This window comes from Lissotriton helveticus, chromosome 2_1 (genome assembly GCF_964261635.1).
Source record: "Lissotriton helveticus chromosome 2_1, aLisHel1.1, whole genome shotgun sequence".
In the NCBI taxonomy this organism is placed as follows: domain Eukaryota; kingdom Metazoa; phylum Chordata; class Amphibia; order Caudata; family Salamandridae; genus Lissotriton; species Lissotriton helveticus.
Window position 1 is genome coordinate 358,574,005 of NC_136059.1, and position 24,045 is coordinate 358,598,049.

Sequence of the window (24,045 nt, forward strand, 5' to 3'; positions counted from 1 at the left end):
CTTTGGCACTACGAAAGGACGACTTACGAAACTGCAGACTTCCCAGTGACCTTGCCGTTTCTGTGTCCTTCTTTATGGCCTGCAGGGCCTCGTCGATATGCTGGCCAAAGAGAAACTCCCCATCATATGGCATGTCGATGATCTTAGCCTGGACCTTCCGGTCGAAAGGATCTGGACTTCAGCCATCCCTGCCTTCTCAGCACTGCTGCCCCCGCCAACAGCCTGAAGCCTGTAGATACCACATCTACTGCTGCATCGATCATTTCTGCAGAGGTACACTCCCCTTCATGTAAGATTTGTCTGGCTTCTGATCTTTCAGACTCTGGAAGCTTTTCAATATATGATGAGATATACGACCACATTTGTCTATCGTATCTCCCTAATATTGCTAGGTAGTTTGCAGCACGAACAGTAGCTGCAGCTATAGTTTAGACTTTTTTTGCCAATGGAGTCCAGACGTCTGCCATCTCTGTCTGGTGGAGCAGTTACCTGTGAAGAAGGGTTTCTGACCTGTCTCTGAGCCGCTTAGGTGATGACTGAATCCGTCTTTGATTGCCCTATAAGGCATGCAAGCGAGGTGAGAGGTGCCTTATATTTTTTGTCTACGCGAGGCAAGACTGCAGGGAGAGAATTTGGTGTTGACATGATCTTCAGCCCCTCTTTCCAGATGAAGTCTATCATGGGAATTGTTTTCACTTGCCTCTGCGGTTGGTCCTTAAAATCGTAAAAGAAACAGTCATCCTGTTTCGTTTCCATGGAAATTAGAAACCTTTTCGTTGCTCTTTCCATTATGAGAAGGAATCCTCCAATATCAACAGGTGGAGAGTCCGCAGCAGGTGGAGCAGATGGTGATGGGGTTTGTGTTTGATAGTCATCCCACTCCGACAGTACAGACTTATCATCAAATTCTCCTTCTTCCCTGTCCTCATCAGTGGTGACAGCCTCCTGGGTATGGTGGGAAGGCGCCGGAGAATGTGGAATTGAAGATTGTATTTCGGATGCTGGTGTTGGAGAAGATTGTCTCGGAGGTCTAAACGCCGTTACAGAGGCTGGAGGCCTGGGCGTCGAAGGGAGCAACTCTGCCGATTCAGATGGAGGGAACCGGCGATAGTAGTCGTCCAACATATACTGCAAGTTGTTGAGGAGAGCAAACAGCATCTGTGCCGTAGGCACCGTGGCAGGAGCCTGACCTGTAGGCTCCAGGAACTGCTCTTCTTCCTGATCCTCGTCCTGATATTTTATAAGCAGCTCAGATGGACTCCTAGCTGTGCGGAACCTCTCATCCACATCTGATTGCTCTTCATCCTCTTCAGAGTCAAATAGCTGTTCAGGCAACTTCAGTGGGGAGAGAGACGCTAGTGAAGAGCCCCGTCTTTCTAATAAAGAAGCTGCCGTAGACGGCGAGGCAAAGGAGACTGCAGACGGTGCAGCAGACCAAACTTGTAATTCCTTACAAGATGAAAGAAGAGGCGTCGACGGTAGGACCATCGACGGTGCCGTCGACGGAGATGGTGTATGGACAGTGGCCGCCGACGAGACAGTGAACTTCGTCGACGGGGCAATCATCGTCGACGATGTTTTCGATGACGAGGCAATCTTCCTCGACGATGTTTTCGATGACGAGGCAGTCTTCGTCGACGATGTGGCTGTCGTCGACAATGTAATTTTCATAGACGGTGAGGTCGTCGACGGCAAGGTGATCTTCGTCGACGAGGAATCCGTTGACGGGGTGGCTTTCGTCGACGGGGTAGGCGCCGTCGAGGTGTTCTTCTTAGACGACGCGCTCATCGATGGGACCTTCTTACCCTTCGTCGATGATGGAGCGCCGACGACTGATGGCATTACCTTCGTCGACGAGATGGGTCGAACTGAGACCAGCGTCAAGGGGGAAGAGGCCGAAGACATTATCATTTTAGGCCTCGGCGATGAAAAGGTGACCGTCGACATTGAAGAAGCATCAACAATGATGATTGTCGACGGAGGAGCCGTCAACTAAGTCATTTTCTGAGGTAAAACTTTCTGTGACAGTCTTTTTGATTACAAAGACTTTCCAGACTTTCTTGGGGGCGTACTAGGTCTAGATCTTGAAGGTGGAGAAGCCTTCTTTGAGGAAGAGGAGGAAGGCAAGCTAGAATCCTTGGTGGATTGAGCTTTTCTCGACACCTTAGCCCCAGGAGAAGATACCTCTTCCTCAGCCTTCCTCTTCCTAAAGGATATAGTTGACCCCGAGGCTACACTTCCTACCTCAGATTGGGGGTTGTCCTGATCCTTGATTTTCTGCAGCCACAGGAGAAGACGACCTTCCCTGTCTCTGAGGGTCTTCTGAGGAAAGGTCCTGCAGATCTTACAATCCTTTACCTCATGGTCTGGATACAGGTAATAAATACATTTCTTGTGGGGATCTTCCTTAACAAGCCTGAGCTTTCCACAAGATTCACAAGGCCTGGAGAGAGATTTCGAAGATGACATTCTTAAAGTAGGTAAAAACCAGCCAAAGTTGTGAAGTACTGTGCAGAGCTCAGGGAGACTCCCTTCACACGACGTGCGGTCGAAAATCTGAGAGCCTGAGCCTCTAAGGAGAACATTCTAGTGGGGGCTGTCACCTGATTGGCTGCACTTTGGTCTATACAAAATGAGTAGGATAGTCATGAGTGTGGAAGTTTTTGCTCTTGTAGCTTAGGGCTACTTTACTTCCTGGTTGGTTATTACCAAGGTTTTTTGGTTATTATGTGCATATTATTGCTTTTTTATGTACTGTGGGACTCCCACTCCGACAACGGGGAATGATTCAGGAATGTGAATCTATGAAAGACACCCCAATACTGGAGAAGTATAAGACCTTTTAGAAATCTATTTACAATCGGAGATTTAAAGAAGGAGGGTTATTAAGGCAGCCGCAAGAAGGGAGACAAGGCAGAAAGATACTCTTTCAGAGCGCCCATAGCAGATCCCCACTGGGCGAGGCTCAAAATAAAAAGTAAAATATCAGAAAGGGAGGTAGAAATAGCCTTTTCTGTACAATATGATACAAACTTTTCCATCAGCAGGGGGATACCATCCTGGAGGCGGGACGCCAGGCTGCCAGAAGAAAATAACAGACTTTGGGAGGAACATCGAAATCTATTAACTGCTGCCGCTCAATCTTCAAGCAAGAAGGCGAAGAGTTGATAGGTTTGAGTGGAGGACCCTCCCCTGCCACCCGAAGAGACCGCAATATTGGAGGATTGATGCTCATGTTCAGAAGCTCGGAATATCAGACTCTCCATGCCCAGTCCAGAGCCACAAGGATGACTTAGGCCTGGTCGTTCCTGATCTTCTTGCCAACTCGAGGCAGAAGTAGTGTAGGTGGAAAGGCGTACAGGTGTCCTGAAGTCCACTCGAAACAAAAAGAGTACCTAAGCGAGAAGCGCCTTGGAAACTCCAATGCGCAAAACTGCTGCCATTGAGTGTGGAGGCGAACAGATCCAACAAAGGCTCGCCCCCATTGTTAAAAGAGAGCTTGCGCCACCTCCGGTTGGAGATGCAATTTGTGAGCCTCTAGGCATCGATGGCTGAATTCATCCATTCCAGCCTTATCTAGAGACGCATGGCCTCTTGACAAAGGAACCACGACCCTACCCCACCATGACTGTTGCAGTACCACATGGGGAGGTGTTGTTTGTGAACACTTGCACTAGCCTTCTCTTGATGGTGGGTAGAAAGGCTTTCAATGCATATTGGAATGCTTGGAGCTCCACCAGCATGATGTGGAGTCCGGAGTCCGCAAGAGAAATTCCCATTCCAAAAATGACGCATCTGTCATTACTGTCAGATCTGGTTAGGGAAGGGAGAGGGGCCTGCCTCTGACCCCATCGTTGTTCGTTAGCCACCACTGAAGGTCCTTTGCCGTTCCCTCAGAGATCTGGACCAGGTCGGAGAGTTCCCCTGTTGCTGCACCCACTGGAACTTCAGGTCCCATTACAGAGCCCGTATTTTCCATCTGGCATGTGTCACTAGCAGGATGCAAGAAGCCATGGGGCCCAGCAGAGTCTGTGTGAGTCTCACCGAAATCCAGGATAGAGGCTAGGAATATCACTATCATAGCCTGAATATCTTGGACTTGCTGCTCGGGAGAACAAGGCCAAAACCTCACTGTGTCCAGAACTATTAAGATAGAAGGGAGCGTCTGAGAAGGAGTAAGGTGTGACTTCGGTATGTTGATAATGAACTCCAGCGAATGCAGGAGATCCGCCGTAGTCTGGAGGTGGGAAATAACAGCCTGGGACAAGACTGCCTTCAGCAGCCAGTTGCTGAGCTAGGGAAAGACTGACACCCCTGATCTGTGCAGATGAGTTGCGACCACTGCCATCATCTTGGCCAACACCCAAGAGGCACTGGCAAGGCCAAAAGGGAGCACGATGAACTGAAGATGCTTGTGGCCTACTGCAAACCACAGATAACGCTGATGTGCAGGTACGACGGGGATGTGAAAATAGGCGTCCTGTAAGTCCAGTGCAGACAAAACCTGAGCTAATGGGAGACTCATGAATTTCTCCTTTCTGAGGAAGTAGTTGAGGGGCTTGGAGACCTAGGATATGACCAAAGCCCTGGTCTTTTTTCAGGACTACAAAGTAGCAAGAATAGCGACCACAGCCTACTTCTGGCGCCAGAACCCGCTCTATAGCTCCCTTGGATAAGATAGACATGACTTCCTCTCGGAGCAGTGACAGAGGATCCAACATCAGCCTGTCGTAAGATGGAGGCATGGAGGAAGGGGATAGAGTAGCCCCTTTGACGTTCTGCAGAACCCGCCTGTCTGATGTTATGGACTGCGGTGGAAGAGATGGTGGGTCCTGCACCTACTGGATGTCCATGATCTAAAAGGTTAAGATTATGAAGGTTTGGAGGTTGCAGCTGCTGAGGGGGGTGTTCACTGACTGCAATGCAAGGATGGCAGAAAACATTTTCTTTCCAAGCTGTCTAGCCTCTTGGATTCCCTGTATGGGGGAGCGGCAGGGAGCGCACCATGGGAAGTAAAAGCTTGGACCACCAAGCTCTCCGGGGTAGGGTGTTGGGTGAGAAAATTTGGGTCCCCTGAAGCAGGGTTGTGGCGGAAGACAATTGTCCTATTCACAGAAGCCCTTGTCCTGGGTTTGGTTAAGGTCCCAAGAAGGACGTCGTTGAGGACTTTGTTGAATGGGAGTAGAGGTCAGAGGAGGAGACTAAGTTGCAGCACCTCCGTCAAGATGTTAGTGAGGTGGGAGAAGGAGCGACCTCCAGTGAGGCAGTGGCGGATGTGTGGTATCTGTGCGAGGGTGAGATGTGCAAGGCAGAGGTTTCTGGGATAACGGTGGAAATTCAGGCAGCAGTTCAGGTAGGTCCTGGGTCGTGGAGGGCTTTGTAGGCGTTAGTCAGAAGCTTGATTTGGCATCTTTTCTGGATGGGGAGCCAGTGGAGGTCTTTCAGGGGCTGGGTGATGTGAGTCCTCCTGGGCAGGTTGAGGATCAGTCTGGATTGTCTGGAGTCTTTTCATGAGTTCAGTGGTGGTGCCAGCATGGAGGGCGTAGTTGTAGCCCTGCCAGCTGGTAAGAAGGGCCTGTGTCACTGTTTAACTGCTGCTGATGGGAAGCCACTTGAAGACTTTGCGGAGCATGCAGAGCATGTGAAAGCAGGCTGAGGAGACGGCGTTGACCTGATGTTTCATGGCGAGTTCACTGTCTAGGATGATGCCGAGATTGCGGGGGTGGTTTTCCAGATTGGGGTGGGTCCAAGTTCAAATGTCAACCAGGTGTCGTTTCAGAGGCAGGTGTGCCTGTCAAAGATCAGAACTTCAGTTTTTTCAGTGTTGAGCTTCTGGCAATTGTTCTTCATTCAGGCTGAGACATTCTTCATACAGTTGGTCTTAGTTGAGGTGGGGTCCGCTGACAGCTAGAGGACACGCTGGGTATCTTCTGCATAAGAAATTATGTTGATGTCGCAGGTTCTGATGATGTCTGCGAGTGGTGTCATGTAGATGCTGAAGAGGGTTGGACTGAGGGAAGAGCCTTGAGGGACGCTGCAGATGGAGTGCAGGGGTTGCGAGGTGTAGGGAGGGAGACTGATTCTCTGGGTGCGCCCCATGAGAAAGGATGCTATCCATCTAAGTGCGTTACATGCGATTCCAATCTGATGCAGTAGATCAATGACTGTGTGGTGGGAGACAGTGTTGAAGGCTACAGATAGGTCGCGCAGGATCAGTGTGGCTGATTCTCCTCTGTCAAGTAGGGTGCAGATTTCGTCAGTTTCAGCAATCAGGGCTGCATGGGTGCTGTGACTGGCTCTGAAACCTGATTGGGAATGATCCAGCAAGTTGTTTCTCGCCAGGTGTTCGGGGAGTTGGCGGTTGATGGCCTACTCCAGGACTTTGGAAGGAAACAGGAGCAGTGAGATGGGACAGTAGTTCTTGAGCTCACTTAGGTCTGCAGAGGGTTTCTTGAGTAGGGGGGTCTCACCTCTGCATGTTTCCAATTGTCTGGAAAGGTGGCTGTGGTGACGGAGGCATTGAGTCCTGTCCTACAAGGTACTTCATCGAGTGCATGCTTACTCAGTTTCAGCACTGCTGTCGACATGGGACATGTCTCTATTAACTACAACCTAAATGAACAATCTGAAAAGGTGAGTCAATCCCCCTCTTTGTTTCATGGACTTGGGAAACTTAAGACAATGAAGGTGCAGCTTCACATCAATGAAGATATTCACCCTGTTGCCCAGCAACACTGTTGGATTGATTTTGACTAACAGGAAGCCGTTGACAAGGAACTGGAAGCATCATCGAACCCTCAACTGGTCCTATGCATGGGTCTCACCCATTGTAGGTGTGCCAAAAAAGGACAGAAGAAATTCAGTGTGCATCTGTGTTGATATGTGCCAGGCTAACACAGCAATCGAGAGAGAGACATCCAGGTCTATACATCTCGGACATGATGGCACAACTGAATGGTGCCAAAGTCTTTTCCTGTCTTGATTTGAACAACGTATACCATTCACTTGAGCTGGAAGAAAACTGTAGGTACATTACTACTTTTTTGACTCATGTTGGTTTGTTTAGATATGAACAACTCCGTTTTGGTGTGTTGTCAGCTGCAGAAATCTATCAGGATATCATTCTTCGAGTGATTCTACCCATCACACATGCTTTTAACTACTGTGACGATATCCTGGTGTTTGGGGCCACACAGAAGGAGCATTACAAAACACTCACACAAGTGTGCCATCTGCTTGCTGATGCAAGTCTCACTCTGAATGCAGAGAAGTGTGAGTTCCACAAAAACAGAAAAAAAATTATTTGGTCGTGTCTTTTCTGAGAAAGGAATGACTCCTGCCCCTGAAAAAAGTACGAGCATTATCATCCACTTGTCCCCAGAAAATGTACACATGCTGAGATCCTTCTTAGGTATGGACAGTTACTGCTCCAGATACATTTGAGATATTGCCAGATTTGACAAGGCAGAATGTTTCGTGTAAGTGGTCTTCTGCCTGTAACTAAAGCTCCAAGAAAATTAAACATGCAATTGAAAATGCAACAAATGGAATATTTTGATCCTCAACTACACACTGAGATTGTAGTAGATGCAAGCCCAGGGGGGTTGGGCCTGATTCTTCCACAACACAATGGACAGCCAGATGCATAGCGACACATTGTGGCCTATGCTAGCATGAGTCTATCTCAGACTGAACGTGCTTTCTCTCAACCCAAAAGGGAGAGCCTAGCAGTAGTATGGGCTTCTGAACACTTCCACATTTTTTGCATGGATTGCTTTTTACGCATATCATGGACCACAGGCGTTGCTCACTATTTTGGGAACCCGAAGGCCAAGATGCCCTCTCACACTGAGAGGTGGGAATTGCGACTGCATGAATAGGGCCACACCATAGTGCATAAGCTGAGGACCAATCAAAAGCCTACAGACTACAAATTCACAAGTGCCATTACAATGTCACAGCACAACATCTAAGCAGCAAAAGCATATGTTAACTTCATAGTAAAGTATAGTATGCCTACAGATTTACCCATTGAACAAATCACTGCTGCCACCAATGCTGAGTGAAACATGCTCACATGCGAAGACATTATTGCTACACACTCATGGAAGAAGCATACTCGACCTCTTACAGATGATGTTGAATATCAAAAGTTTAAGAATGTTCAAGAAGAGCATTCCAACACGTCATATGGTAACGCACTGAGAGGGTCAAGAATAGTCATACTTGAGAGCCTGAGGCAACAAGTAATTGAACTAGCATGTGAAGGACACTGTGGTATTGCTGCCTCCAAGAGAGCTCAAAGGGATCGAATGTGGTTTCCATGCCTTGAAGAACATGTTGAAAGGGAACTGAAAGCATGTCATCTGTGTAACTGCCTTTTGCCCAAGATGGCCCAGCACCCGCTAAATATATCTGACCTGGGGCGTGGATGCAACCCCCACCAAGATGGGCACATCTACGTGAGGCTCCGGCATCAGTGATTCCAATCCGCTTGCAACCGCTGCAAAAACTGACTGCGGTGTGCCACATGGGCCGGGATACGGTAGGGAGGAGACTGGCAAAGTCGCGGCAACGAGACACAGAGAGAACTGAGGCCTGGCAGACACGTTTGTTGAGGAAGGAGCAAGGCACATTAGACACAGACTCGGAGGCCCCACAGCGACAGGGTCCGCGGGTGAGCCTGAGACAGGGATCACCCAATCCCATCGGAACGAACGCTGACTCCCCTCTTCTCTCCCTGTTTCAATATCAGCCCATATGCCACAAGATTACAGCACAAACCGGAGGGCTCGCCCCCGGCGAAGACAACAGACAGCTATGCGGGCCGGCTGGGGATGGCGAAAAGCAGCAAAGGAGGACCGGCGTGAATCCCCGTGGGCCGTAGCGGACCAGGCCTCACTGAAACCAGAACGTGGGATGGGCTGAGAGTCTGGCCTGGAAAACCTCAGTGTGGGACCTTACTGGGCCCCCTGCGGCGGTGTGCTACTTATGGGGATGTGGGTACGGTAAGTTGAAAACCCAGGCACCATCCCTCACTGCCCAGCTAATTAATTCCACCGCCGAGCAGCTCAAGGTGTCACACTGCACATGAAGGGACTAGTTGAGAGGACACCAAACATAACACACTGGCCATGAATAGGACACCATGAGGAGTAGGAGAGGGGAAAAATATATCTGAGTGCCACCTGACAACTGGCCATTAACGAGTGGGTCGTTGACACTACTCACCCCCATACAGCCATAACAAGCATACTGCCATTGGAAGGGTATGGTGCCGCACCTCTCCAGCAAAGAATAAGCAGCACACAGACAAGACCCGGGTCTTTTATGAGCGAACCGACCTAACCCACCAGCCAGCCATAAGTTAAGATAGCCACGACCGCAACACTGCTGCCCTCAGAATACCCGCCACCTCTAACAACATATCAAACATAATGGCTGAACTCAAGGCAGGCTTTCGCGCAATGGACGCCTTGCTTTGACACGCTGACCAGTAGCATTGACAGGCTGGGGGAGCGGCTGGATAGCCACGGTGTGCTCCTTGAAGGTGCGGAGAAAAGGATATCGAACCTGGAGGACACTTCCAACACAATGCTGAAGCGAATGGAAAAAACGGAGCGAGTGCTCAAACAGGTGGCTATAAAAACAAAGATCTCGAAGCCAGATCCCGCCAGAATAATATCCGCATTGCAGGTATCGAGTAGACCACCAACATGGGATGCCCAGAGATCTATGTGGAGCAACTACTAACAGAGCTCTTCAAATGCTTCAGCTTCTCTACTACATTCGCGGTGGAAAGAGCGCACCACTCACTGGGCCACCGGAGGGCACTCCGCCACTCTACATAATAGCACGCCTGCTTAGCTACAGGGACAGAGATGCCGCTCTGTCGTAGGCGTGGGAATAAGGCCCACTCAGGCACCAGGGCACTACCATCTCGCAGCTCCCTGACTTTACTCCTATAGTAAATTAAGCCAGACGGAAATGTAACAATGCCAAGAAAGCCTTATGCAAGCTGGGTGCTAGCTATGCCAAGCTTTACCCGGCACGTCTAAGGGTGGAGTACAAAGACCTCACTAAAATCATGGACACTCCTGCAGATTTGGCTGCTTTCTTTAGGGACACCTGTGCTAAGTCCCCCTCATTCCAACGTTCAACACCTGCACACTCAGTAGCAGAACATTCGATACACTCATCCCCTGCTACCTTCAACAACACGAATTGAAGAAAGTTGACATGAGATATTCGCAAATCTACTGACGGCAAAGCCGGGCTCCTCAACTATATATGAATATTACACAAGACTTTGCACCTGGCCCACGTTGACATTCCTTCCTAGCAGTTGCATACCTACTGTATAGTAAGCACTCCTTTCAGATAGGCCGTCAAGGCCGAAATGGCGATATGCCCCCTTGGTGATCGCTGCTTGTTTTGTATTGAAAATGTTTGTGCTTATTTGTTTTAGTAGTTTAAATAGGATTCACTGGATGATATTCAATCCAGTGTGAGTGGGGGAATGGTATGAAAGGTTCTGTTAGTATATGATAGAAATGTAATTGTCTTTTGTTGTAGCATGCTACATTACACAATATCGCTTGCAAGCCAATCACACAACACTCCCCACCAGGCCATCTCCTACAATAGGGCACCTATAGAACCTATACCGGCTAAAATACTTAAAGTTTCTGCTATATCATGGAACATACGTGGCATTAACAACCTGTGAAAAGGCAAGCAGGTGCTCTCCTACCTGCAGAAACCTGATATCAAAATTGCTTTACTACAGGAGACCCACCTATCCGCTCGAAGTTACCCTGCTTTTGCTAAGCAATGGGGCTCCCATTGATACTTCTCTTGTTACAGCTTCTATTCCCTGGGCACCTGCATCCTGATCCACAAAAGCATCCCATTCCTTCAACATGCATATCACGCAGACCCACATGGCAGCTACCTATTACGGCAAGGCACCACAGCAGACAAGAAGGTCCTATTGGTAAATATCTACACCCCCAACGTTGACGATCCCGACTTCTTTCAGGACTTATTTGCCCACATGGACAATTTTGAGAAAGAACATTTAATGGTAGGGGCGATCTCAATATGACACGTTGCCTGCCGGCAGACTCAACTACTGAGCAACCCACTGATAAGTCTAGCGCTAGAGTAGTGTGCCAGCATATCAATGACCCATAGATGCCTGGCGCACACACTATCTGCATACACCTGGATACATGTTTTACTCCTCCCCTTTCCATTTGGACCCGACTAGACTACTAGTTTCTGTCAGCCAGCGCCCTTCTGTGGGTTTCCGAAAGTGCAGTCCTCCCCTGGACGTTATCAGACCGTAGTGCTGTCCTACTTAAATTAGAGATCCCATACAGCTGCCCAGCTGGGTACAGCTGGCTTTTTCAGGGAGACGCCCTGCAGGACCCTGTATTTTGTAGTGAGCTATTGGCTCTCATCACTGAATACAGGCGCGGTGCCCTAGCAGGCCACCCTATGGAAGGCCTTTAAGGCATATATCACCTGAATATGTTTGTCTAAGCACACAGGAGTATTGCGAGACATCCGCACCCAATTACAACGCGTCGAGAATGCACTACAAGATCTGGAGCATACAACTGCGAGCCATGGTACGACCCATCTCCAACAGCGGATAGACCAATTGGTGGAGCTTAGAGATCTGGTGGACAGGGAGATAGCGTATATGGGCAAGCAAGCTAGCGCCCGCCGATAAGGGGAGGAAAACGGCACGGACAGACCCTGGTTCGCCTGCTGCGCCCAGATAGGCAACAAAGCTATATAGCTGAGCTTCGCTTCGATGCAGGAGATGCCATTATATGCAGGGAAAATATCCTGAACGAGTTCAAAAGATATTATCAGAACTTGTATACTGCATGCGTCATGGACAGCCTCTCCGAGATCACCTTGTACCTTGAGGAGATTGCAATGGTATTGAATGGACAACAGTAATTTCGCACCGAGCCCCTGACCCTGGAGGAGGTGAAACAAGCTATCAAGGCCCTAGAGGAGGACAAGGAACCAGGACTGTATGGGTTGACTGTAGCCTTTTATAAAGCTTTTAAGCAACAGCTGGCCCCAAACTCCTTGCATTATACAACGAGGCATTAAATATAGGAAAGCTACCACCTACACTTCGCAAGGCAGTCTTGACAGACTTCTAAAACCAGGCAAGGACCCCAGTAGCTGCATCTCCTATCGCCCCCTCTCTTTGCTGAATTTAGATAAAATATTAGCAAGGCTACTCATTACTAGAATTGCCTTATTGATGGAACAGATCTCACCAGCTCAATCTGGCTTCGTACCGCAACAGTTGACCTCACTAAACCTTTGCACCATATTCATGGTGCTTAAAAAAGTCTCTTCTACTACACCAGAAGCTTTGGCTCTATTAGACCCTGAGAAGGCATTTGACTCACTCGATTGGCCATTTCTACGCTCTATCCTATGTAAATTGGGTGTACCCCCCCCCCCAATAACTCGCATTGATTATGCATTATATATCAGACCCACGTCCTGCCTGTGGGTGAATGGCGCACGTTCAGACATCTCTCCCATATTCCGAGGCACCAGACAGGGGTGCCCATTGTCCCCTCTTTTCATAGCCGCAACGGACCCACTAGTCCGCATCCTACAGGACCGCCATTGTCACTGCGGTCTACAACTAACACATGGTCCTCTATTGCTTTCTCTATACGCAGACGATAATCTGCTTTTTATCAGACACCCACAAGACAATCTACCCACAATTATGCAAGAAATAGTAAGATCAGGGGACCTCTAAGGATTCGGCATCAACTGGGCAAAATCAGAGCTCTTTCCACTGACAGATGCCATTCAAGCATTACCCGTAGACTCCCCCCTTAGATTGGCAGAAAGATGGCACCAAATACCTTGGCATTCATGTTCATAGAAAAAGAGATAAGATCCTACAAATTATGGCTTGGCTATGACATCTCGTAACAATGCAAGTAGACAGATGGATCAGACTGCCACTCTTTATGGCGGGACGAGTGGCCATAATTAAGATGATGGTGGTACCCAGGTTTAAATATTTATTCACAAATATCCCCTTTGTGCTGCCACATACTTTTTTCTGCACACTACGTAGCACCCTACAGTGCCTGGTGTGTGCGGGAGGCCACCCAAGAGTTCGCTGGGACACTCTTCCTCGCCGTTGCAAATGAGGGGGTTTGGAGTTCAAGATTTCTACTTTTACGATCTAGCTTCCCAATGCCACTATACTTACCGATGGTAACACCCTGACGCCCGCATTCCGTACATTCGCTCTGAGTGCGCACAACTAGAAGGACTTTCAGATTCACAGATTCTACCCAAGGGTATACTGCTGGAGGTCCAGGATATACAAACGGTCTCTATGACATGCAGGGCATGGTGTAAGATATGAGGGACGCTGGGTGGGGGTCCACTCTATTCCGGTGCCCTCCCCCTCCCAGTAAACCCATGGCTCCCGCTTACACAAGATGCACTAGTTAAGTGCACACTCGACCCATGCTCCTTGTCCACCATGGGCGACCTGTCTCCCAACTGCCATGTTTTACACTTGACAGATATTACAACAGCATGTAATATGCCTTACATGGACCTCTATTTTCAGGAGACTACAGAACACTGCAATCACTTTTGCCCTACTACCAGCTCCCACCCGGCGACTTCCCATCCATGACAACGTTGGTCACGGCCACAGACGAAAGTCACATGAAATCCAGATTCTATCATTCACATTTGACCCTGAAACAAGATACTACCACACGGAAGTGAGGGACGTGGGAAAGGGAGCTGGGGATGCCACTTACAGACCAGATGTAGAACTACTGATGTGCAAAAATCAAAAGCATTTCTATTAAACAGAGACACAAGCTATTACACTTCAAATACTTACACCAATATTATCTCTCCCCAGTAGACATTGCCAAATTCTATCACTACAGATCCGATAACTGCCTGAAATGCCACACCCCCGAAGCGGACTTTGCGCATTTAACTTGGACTTGCCCAGCAGTAGCTTCCTACTGGGTGGCTTTATATACACACATTTCTGCCATGTCTGAACATGCTATGACCCCAGACCCCCAAGTGGCCCTGCTGGGCTATACACAAAATGTGCCTCACGCTTCTTGCCGCCTGGTTTCTATTGCTCTGTTGCTGGGCAAAAAGGAGATAGTATTATGCTGGGGTAGTGCCAGACCACCCACTCATTCAGATTGGCTCGAAAGTATGGGCTGCTGCGAGAGCATGGGGGAGACTATGCTAACCTACAGCCCCCCACAGGGATGTCTGGGTGCCCTGTCGCACATGCCTCCACACCCTAACACAAGACTCCACTGATCAATCCCCGACCCCCGGCTCACCCGTCGATGACCTTCATCCCCCATTTAGTCTGCCTGTGGGTCAGATCTACATCTAATGTTCCGGCTATATTAATACCATGTGTTGATAATAATTCTGTGAAACTCAATGTTGTGAACAGCTGATACTTTGCAATTGTCCAATGACGATTTGTTTGCATTTAAAATTCAATAAACACAATAAAAAAAATATATATACACACACACACACACACACACACATATACATACATACACACACATATATACATATATATATATATATATATATATATATATATACACACATAACCTTCTTAAACAGGTGTGGGTGAGACGTGCATTTGACTTCTCGGGCCCCTCAGTAATGGACATCATCGGATAATAGTTATAGATGAGTACTCACATTTTCCCCTAGAAGAAGATTTATCGGCAACCACCCATGACAGAGGCTGGTTGATATTTTTGCAGCATGGGGTGTGCCTTCCGGTCTTAAATCTGACAATGGTCCACCCTTTAATAGCACAGAGGTTAAGGACGTTCTTGGTCATTTGAACATTAAGCATCAGAAAAGCACACCTCTTAGGCCTCAGGCAAATGGTGTGATTGAATGATTTATGGGTTCCTTAAAGAGAGTGATTCATCGCGTAACAGTAGAAAGGATTGATCTCAAGCCAGCTCTGTGTCCAGCCCTCCATGCTTACAGATATACTCCCCATTCTACAATAGGAAAAAGACCTGCCACCTTGCTGTTAAGGTGAGCCCTTGAAACAAAGTATCCACAATGGACCAACAGCCGGTCAAACAACCCGAACGAGGTTTGATTCACTGACACTTCTAACAAAAGCAAGATGAAGGTTTATGCCGAAAAGCGACAATGCGCTCGAGGAACAAGTTAGTTCCCTTCAGTAATGCATTATCTGGTACAGACTATCTAGCTGTAGATTCCTTACCTTGGAATTTCCCAGGCGTCAGGCTGGATACGGAAACATTTGCTGAGCTATACCACTTTGCACGTGACATCGGGTGGCTCCATTCGGGTCTGCGTGACGTCGTCGGTTACAAACCAGTGCTTATATAGGCGTCACCCAGGCGTGCGTACGTCAGTACTTTTAATTTTTTCCACGCCAGAAGTACAGAGCCACAAAGTAACTGATAGGCCCTGAAAGGGGGAACAACCCTAGTCCTACAATATCGGTATGCAAAGTGGGCGGGTTGGATGGGGCTGTAAGGAATCTGCAGCTAGAGTCTCTACCAGATAATGCGTTACCAAAGGCAAGTAACTTGTTAATCTGATAGAGACTGCTTGCTGCAGATTCCTTACCTTTGAATCAGATACCCGACCCCAACCAACCCAGCAGTGGGTTGCGGAGTCACATCCTATACTAAAAAGTCTTGCAGGACGGAATGGGCAAAATGTCCATCCCTGTGCTCCTGACTATCCATGCAGTAATGTTTTGCAAACGTGTGCAAAGATGCCCACATTGCTGCCTGACAGATGTCTTGGACTGGGACACCCCGAGCCAAGGCAGTAGTCGCAGCCTTTCCTCTGGTGGATTGGGCCCTTAATCCCTCAGAAGGCTGCTTCTTTTACAATGTATAACAGATCTTGATGCAGAGAACAACCTAACGAGAGATGGTCTTTTTCTGCACTGCCATTCCCTTCTTCACTCCCACGCACCCCACAAATAGTTGGTCACCCACCCGGAACTCTTTTGTGCGGTCAAGGTAGAACGACAACACTCTTTTTGAGTCCAGCCAGGGGAGAGGCTCCTCTTCCTTAGAGGGATGCGGGGAAGCAAAGAAGGTGGGCAAAGTGATGACCTGACCTAGATGGAATGGGGTCACAACCTTGGGCAAAAATTTGCCCTGGTTCAAAGCACCACCTTGTACGGAAACGCCATAAGATAAGGAGGTGAGCAAGATAACGCCTGCAACTCACTCACCCACCCTCTTAGTGGCAGATGTAATTGCCACTAAGAAAGCTGTTTTGACGGTCAACAGCCGGAGGGGACAACTGTGCAAAGCCTCAAAGGGAACACACATCAAATAGGTAAGGACCAAATTAAGGTCCCACTTAAGGCCCTTTTAGAAATCTATTTACAATAGGAGGGCTGGTCTGGCAGCTGCAAAAAGGCAGACAGAGCAGAAAGGTAACCATTGAGAGTTTCCAAAGCAAAGCCCTGCTGGGTAAGGGTTAGAATGAATAAAAGGCCAGAAGGCCAGTGGAAAGAGAAGCCCAACCTGGGTCAATGGACCTTTCTGTACAGTATAATAGAAATTTCTGCCAACGGCGGCGTATATCATCTTAGTGGAGGGCCAGCTGGCCGCCAGAATATCATGACAGACTGGGTTGGGGGTCAAAAGCGATCAAATGTATCTGCTCAATCTCCACGCATGGAGGCGCAGAGGTGACAAGTTTGGGTGGAGAACCCTCCCCTGCTGCTGCAACAGAAGATCCTCCCAAAGGGTCAGCCTGATCGGAGGATCGATACTCATTCTCAGAAGCTCTGGATACCAGACTCTCCTTGCCCAGTCAGGAGCCACAAGAATGACTTAAGCCCAGTTGCTCCTGATCTTCTTCAGAACCTTGGGCAGGAGTGGTATGGGCGGAAAGGCGTACAACAGTCCTGAGCTCGCCAAGCATTGTCGAGCGATATCCGCCTTGGAGACTCCAGCGTACAGTACCGCTGACACTGCGCATTCTCTTTGGTGGCGAACAAATCTAACAAAGGTTCTCTCCACTGCTGAAAGAGACCTTGCACCACCCATGACTGGAGACGCCATTCACGATCAGCTAGGAATCGACAGCTAAGTTCGTACACGTTGGAGTTCAGGGAACCTGCCAGGTGTTGAACCACCAGGGTTGTGCTCTGCTGTTCCAGCCATGTCCAGAGACGAAGAGCCTGTCACCTGGTTTGTTGCAGTACCACATGGCGAGGGTGTTGTCTGTGAACACCAGCACTAACTTCCCCTTGATACAGGGAAGAAATGTTTTCAATGCCAACCGAATCGCTCAGAGCTCCAAGTTATTTATGTGGAGCCTCGACTCCGCCGGAGACCAGTGTCCCCTGATCGCCACCTCTCCCAGGTGGCCGTCCCATCCCACATGTGACGCGTCTGTCATGACTGTGAGTTCTGGTTGGGAAAGGGAGAGAAGTCTGCCATTGACCCAATCGTGGCCCAACAGCCTCAGAGTCAGTTTCACCGAAATCCAGGACAGACATAGCCTGAATATCCCAGACTCGCTGCTCGGGAAGATAGGCCTGAAACGGCACTGTGTCCAGAACTGCTCCGATGAAAGGAAGCGTCTGGGCAGGAGTCATGTGTGAATTAGGCACATTTATAGAGAACCCCAGCGGATGCAGGAGGTTTGTCATAGTCTGAAGGTGGGAGAAGACTGCCTGGGTTGAGGACGCCTTCAACATCCAGTCGTCGAGGTAGGGAAAGACTGATACCCATAACCTGCGCAGATCAGCTGCAACCACTGTGATCACCTTGGTAAAGTGAAAGTGCTCATGGCCTACCTTGAACCGCAGGCAACGCTTGTGGCCCTGCCAAGTGTGAATGTAAAAATACGCATCCTGCAGGCCCAACTCTACCATCCAGTCTTCTTGGTCTACGGCAGACAAGACCGGAGCCTTATGAATTTCTCCTTCTTGAGGAAGAGACTGCCGGTTCGAAGATCCAAATGGGTCGTGACCCCTTGTTTTTCTTCGGCATCAGAAAGAAGAGGGAATAACCGCCACGGTCTACTTTTGAAACTGGGACCCTTTCTATAGCTCCCTTGGCCATAGAAAGACCGCTGTAACGTCCTCTTGGAGCAACTTTGGATGATCCTCCGTCAGCCGTTCCTGGTTTGGCAGAATAGGAGGAAGAAAGAAAGAAAAGGTAGAGAATAGACCAACTAGACGATCTGCAAGACCCACTTGTCCGAGGTTATGGATCTCCAGTGGTGGTGATGATGACGAATTCTCACACCAAATGGAGTAGTGAGGTCCTGCAGAATCAGCCTAGGAGTGCTTAGAGGCTGCGGCTGCTGGGGGCAGTGTGGTCGATGACTTCTGGCCTCCATTCCTGGATCAGAATGCACTGCGTCCATGTCCTAGCATGGCTTGGGCAGTCTGTGCGGGACGGTTGCTGGGATAGGGCTGACAGGGCTGGAAACCCCTTCTGTAGCCATGAAAGAGGCAAAAGGAAGACTGGCCATGGGGGTAGAGGAGAGGCCCAAGGATCTGGCCTTAGCTCGAGAGTCCTTGAATCTGACTTGGCCGAGTACACCTTTTCGTCAAAAAGATGGGTTTCATGAAAGGGCATGTCCATCAGATTGGCTTGGAACAAAAGAAAAGCTGATCCGTGTAGAAAGAACTTCCCCTCCTTCTCGCACTGAGAGCACTTTTTAATGTAATGACTGAACAATTACATTGAATGAATGTCGACAATCTATGACAAACTCCTTGTCGGAAATTTACATGAGTAAACTTTTGCTTAAATAAATGCAATTTGAATTTGAATATTGCAACTGTAATTCTACTTCATTATATTTAACAGTATGTGGTGTTTATTGGTATAAAGTAATACCAAATAACGTTCTTTCTACACGGACCAGCTTTTCTTTTGTACCTATCTATGGACCCAGGTCCGCTGTATTTAAGGGCAACCCCCTTTCATAACGTACACATCAGATTGGCTTGGACATTGCACAAGAAGCCAGTTATTCGAAGCCCGGTGCGGCGCCTCAAGGCCCCCCTCGTTGAAATCGATCTGCCCAGCGAATCAGTCGCATCTAGACCACACCATATGGTGAATTTTACTGCCTCTCTCCCAACCATGACAGATTGGGAGAGCACAGCCCGGGCCTCCTCCGGGACCTGTGTCAGCACTTGCGCAACGTCTCCCAAAGGTAATGGGAGAAACGGCCCAACAAGCATGCGGTATTTACCGACTGCATTGCCAGGTTGGGGGAAGAAAACAACTTCTTTCCGAAGGAGTCCAGAGTCTTGGATACCCTATCCGGAGGGGCGGAAGAGAATGCACCCTAGGACGTAGAGGTCTGCACCACCAAACTTTCTGGGGTGGGGTTCTGGCTGAGGAACTTTGGGTCCCCCGGAGCTGGGTGATGGCGGCGTGCAATCGTCCTATTAACAGGAGCCCTTGTGCTAGGTTTGGACCCTGTACCTAGAAGGACATCAGTAAGTGCCTCATTAAAGGGCCAAAGGGGTTCGGAAGTGGAAGCCCAAGGTTAATGCACCTCAGTGAGGGAGATTAGTCCTAACCTGCACTGAGGGCAGCTCTAGTCCAAGGAACTCAGCTTCCCTCTTTACAAACATGGCATAGGATGCCTCCTCCTCCGTAGCCACTGTTGGTGGAGAGAGAATGCCAGTATCTGGGTAAGTATCCAGTCCACTGGCCTCCCAAAGTTCCCCATACAAGTGCAAATTCTCCTCCGAGACATCCAGGTTTTCAAGAGGGTGCCCAGACCCCTTCCAGTCCTCTCCTGAGCCTAGCACATCTTCAGAGTGCTCAGGCGACAACATAGAACCTCTGTGTTTCATCGAAGTCGGAATTGGCGTCGAATGACGTTGTTCCGGCTCCGTGTCATCGTGGATGAGGATGGGGCTAGTGCCTCTAATGGGCATTGGTGATGTCACAGGCACCGACTTCCTAGCCGACGCCAGGTGAGGTAGTGATAGTACGACCAGCGTCGTTCCGTGATCGGATCTCTGAGGCCCCACCGGTGCCATGGCCGTAGCCAACACCGTCAATCCCAATGGGGCCCCTTCTGACTCTGTGGGGCCCAAAGGCTCACCAGCTAGGGCGTTCAGCTCAGAAACACAGAGGATGGCCTTGTAAAACTCGTTCATTAGCGTATCGGTGCTCCTTATCTCTCTTGATGACGGATACCAGTTGAGGCGAAAATGAAGTCAGCTTGTACTTCTTCTTCTTATACCTCTTAATCGAGTGTCCAGAGGACCTCAAGTGGGAGGAAGAGGAGCGGTCCCGTGACCTCCTCTTCTTTGATCGGGACCGGGACCCCTGCAAAGTCTCGCTGGACAGTGTCAACTGCCAGGTCGCGAGAAGCTTCATAGCCCGCTTCCTCAAGGCCTTCGGAGCCATGGCCCGGCAGTCCGAGCACAACTTTGAGTCATAGTCGCGCTTAAGACACCAGAGACAAACACGATAGGGATCGGTGACCGGCATCATGCGGGAACAGGCCCAGCACAGCTTGAAACCTGTCTTTCCCGACGAAATCCCTCACACACGCTGTTAGAAAAAATCCTAGAATTCAACAAAAGTCGAGAAAAAGCCTGCCAAAAAGCAGCTGAGGGGTAACTCTTCCTGGATTGGCACTTAACTGTTGCGGAAAGAAAAGAACAGACATCCACGTGCCTGGGTGGTGCCTATATAAGCACTGCGACGTCATAACCAACACTAACGACGCCGACAACGTTATGTGGAGCCGAATGGAGCCACCCGACGTCACGCCCAAGGGGTATTGCTCAGCTAAAGTTTCCGAATCCAGCCTGACGTCTGGGAATTCCAAAGGTAAGAAATATGCAACTAGAAGTCTCTGTCAGATACACCTTTTTGTTTAAACGAGACCGGGTCTTTGTCATGCACAAACTGACCTGTAAAACTGATTCTCTGTTTGACGCTGATCCACTAAATGTTGTGGTCAGTAAAGGACGCATAGTGACCCTTCAGCAATCTGGAAGAACCATAAACAGAGATCTTCCTCAATGTTCGTCAATACCAGACCTCACAAGTGCAGCAGTTCCACCTGAGTGCCCAAGTCAAGCATTTGGCTTTTCATCTGAGATGTCATACAACTTGATCTGGAAGACTGGTGCTAGCACTTCAACGACTCTTTGAGGAGGATCTAATGTACATATGTTGTCGGTACTTTTTATTTAACAAAGGGAGAGATGTTGTGTTGTGTGCTTATGTGCACATGGTCTCTATTGGTCCTCAGCGGACTCCTTACAAGCAGTACATTATCAATTGAGAGGGTATCTGGGTGTGGTCAATAAAGTTAATGATGCAATATGTTCAGTTTTCCCCCCCGGAGTTTTATATAGCGCGAACTTGACCCGAAGGGATCAGGTATGAGATCACTTTACATGAGAACCAGTTACGTTACACAAGGACACATTCATGTTTGTTAGGCACCCGGAGAACCCAAAAGGCACTGGGAGGCCCAGAATCAAAGGATGTTGAGAGTCATTGCAGCTACTCGAAGCCGACTCCCCAGATTTCAGATCCACCGTCCTAGACCAGACCATTAGGCCACATCCTCCTCCCAGTGCATGCAGTTGAATAAAGATGTGCACACCAGAGCTCCGTGTGTTGTGGTCCTCTGCATGCTCCCGGGCTGGGGAGGACGCTACACTGACTGCAGGATTTTCCACAAAAGTTTGGTCCCCGGCACCTACTACTTTACAAATTAAGCACTGGTTGCTGATAAATGTGTATATAGTAGTGCCAGCGGATTGGTGCTATCCTTGCCTCTGCCTTTGGCTTTAGATTGCTATCTGGACGACAGTACTTTGGTAGAAGGAAGCTTACTCCTCCAGCTGCAAAGGGTTAACTCTAACCATTGGTGCAATGCACAAGTGCTTGGTCTCCATCTTCAAATGACAAAGCCTTCATAGGTAAAGCAACGTCTCTCGTCAAGATATGTTCATATTCGGTATAAAAAATATCAATAAAAAACAGATTATCCATCTCAATGACTAAGTAAATCGAGGAAATCCCGGCTAAAAACAGCAGAAAACAAAGAGAAATAATAACATGAATGAGCATTTTGTTAAGTACGTCAGCACTGAAATACCTTGGAATGGGTTCTTCCGTCATCAAAGCCTCAGAAAGTGTATCGCCGGTGTCTGCATCACTATAAACCTGGGGTTTACCAAACTCTGTGAGAGTGCTTCTGCTCAGGCTTGTCCCCATGGAGAATCGGTCATATAAGAGTGCCTCATTGTCTGGGGCCTCTTCTTCTGGTTCCCAAATATTCACCTCGATGGGCCCAATGTTCCTTACTACACGTTTCAAGGTTTTAATTCTCAGTTTGTGAATATTATGCATTACAACAGACATCCTTTCCTCTCCTTTAGGGCCTAAATGAAAGAAAATCAATGCTGTTAATCTATCTTTGGCAGCAATGTAGCGGTATCATGTTTAGGTTTTCATTTTTTGGTATCTCTTTTGCACTTGAAATGTAAAGCTGATAAACAAGTTATTTCGAGTAACTGATCTAATAAACGTCCTCATTTATATCTACAGTGTAAAGGTCAAATTCGAATTCATTACCATAGTACAGCAGGACTGACTTGCTAAAAACCTTTTGCTGCCTCACAGATTGCATTTAACCATTACTTTACATAGGGAAACAACTCTCCAAATAGTCACGAGGTCTCTCCGGCGCCATATTAGCTTACAGCTTTTTAATGTTTGCATCCTGGTTGTAGGAGAGTAGGGTCTGCTTCCTAGTTACCCCCACTTTTTGTTGTGATAAACTGGTTTTTCGACTTTAGTAGGGCTGTGGCCCTGCTAATCAGGCCCACAGCCTAGCTGTACTCTCTCTAAATTGATACCATGTACTTTAGGTATATACCAGATTGGTTACTGGGTCATCTTGTGAGCCCCTGTATATGGTACCTTAGGTACCCAGGGCATAGGTGCAACCCTAGGCCTACCAGGGGCGGCAGCATGTATTGTGCCACCCCTGGTTAGCCTTCCAAACTGACACCACAGGTCTGTACTTACAGCCTGGGTAAGATATAGTATATCTATATCTACCTTATATATAGACACATAGTAACCTATAAGTCACTCCTATGGCAGGCCTTGACAATCCTGGAGGGAGAGTGCTTGGTTTTGTGTGAGAGGGTGCCCTAGCATGAGCTGAGCCCCTCTGCAGCTTTCGGAACCATCTCCTTATAGCTGTTCTATCATATAACCATGCCATATACTCTTAAGTGTATTATAATCCTCGCAGTTAATGCTAATTTTGGTTTGGCTTTATCAAACATGTCGTGTAACGTGTCAAACGCTTTGGAATACTAACCCCCCCGCCAATTCTGGTGGCGGGGGTAGCATTCCACCCTTCTAGAGGGTGAAGACATGAAGACATGAAGTTACTGTTAAACCCGGTTAAACAGAGCCCCAGCCCCAGCTTCCCAAAATGATGCTGCTGCCACAGACACGAGTCTGCCGTCCTGCTGCTAGCGCCTCCCCAGACAGGCTTTAGTGTATTGGGGCAGGGAGGGTTGCATTCAGTGAATGCTTTTCAGACATTGCCTGGGACACACAAGGTGCTCCATGCATTTCCCAGTTCAAACCGGTTGCTGGGGCACTCAGCCCCAGCACTGGCGCGAAACTGGACAAAGGGGAAGGGGTGTAATCACCCCCTCCCCAGGTCCACCCATAGGAGGGACTTTAGAGTTAGTCCAACCCCTAAACGTAGTATAAGTATAGGAACCCAGCCCCAGGGATTTTAGATTACCCTGGACGAAACTCTGCAACATATATCTTGGACCTTCGACATTCCATATAGACTGGAAGACGGAAGAAATCTCCCTCGAGGTCAAGGAGTGACCACCCTGTTCAAACAAGCACCAACTGCATTGCCGGTCTGCATTTTCGAGGCTCCCGCCGGATCCCGAAGAATCTG

General features: G+C 48.6%; 1 protein-coding gene across 4 annotated transcripts in view; it reads right to left on the reverse strand.

Moving 5' to 3' along the window:
* CPLANE1 (ciliogenesis and planar polarity effector complex subunit 1) overlaps window positions 1-24,045 on the reverse strand; it is a 2,766,109-nt gene that overhangs the window by 1,606,949 nt on the left and 1,135,115 nt on the right. For all 4 annotated transcript variants that reach the window (XM_078674971.1, XM_078674972.1, XM_078674970.1 and 1 more), the window contains exon 25: window positions 22,204-22,489. In XM_078674971.1, coding sequence (XP_078531097.1) covers window positions 22,204-22,489 — 286 coding nt within the window. The remainder of the gene's footprint in view (window positions 1-22,203; window positions 22,490-24,045) is intronic.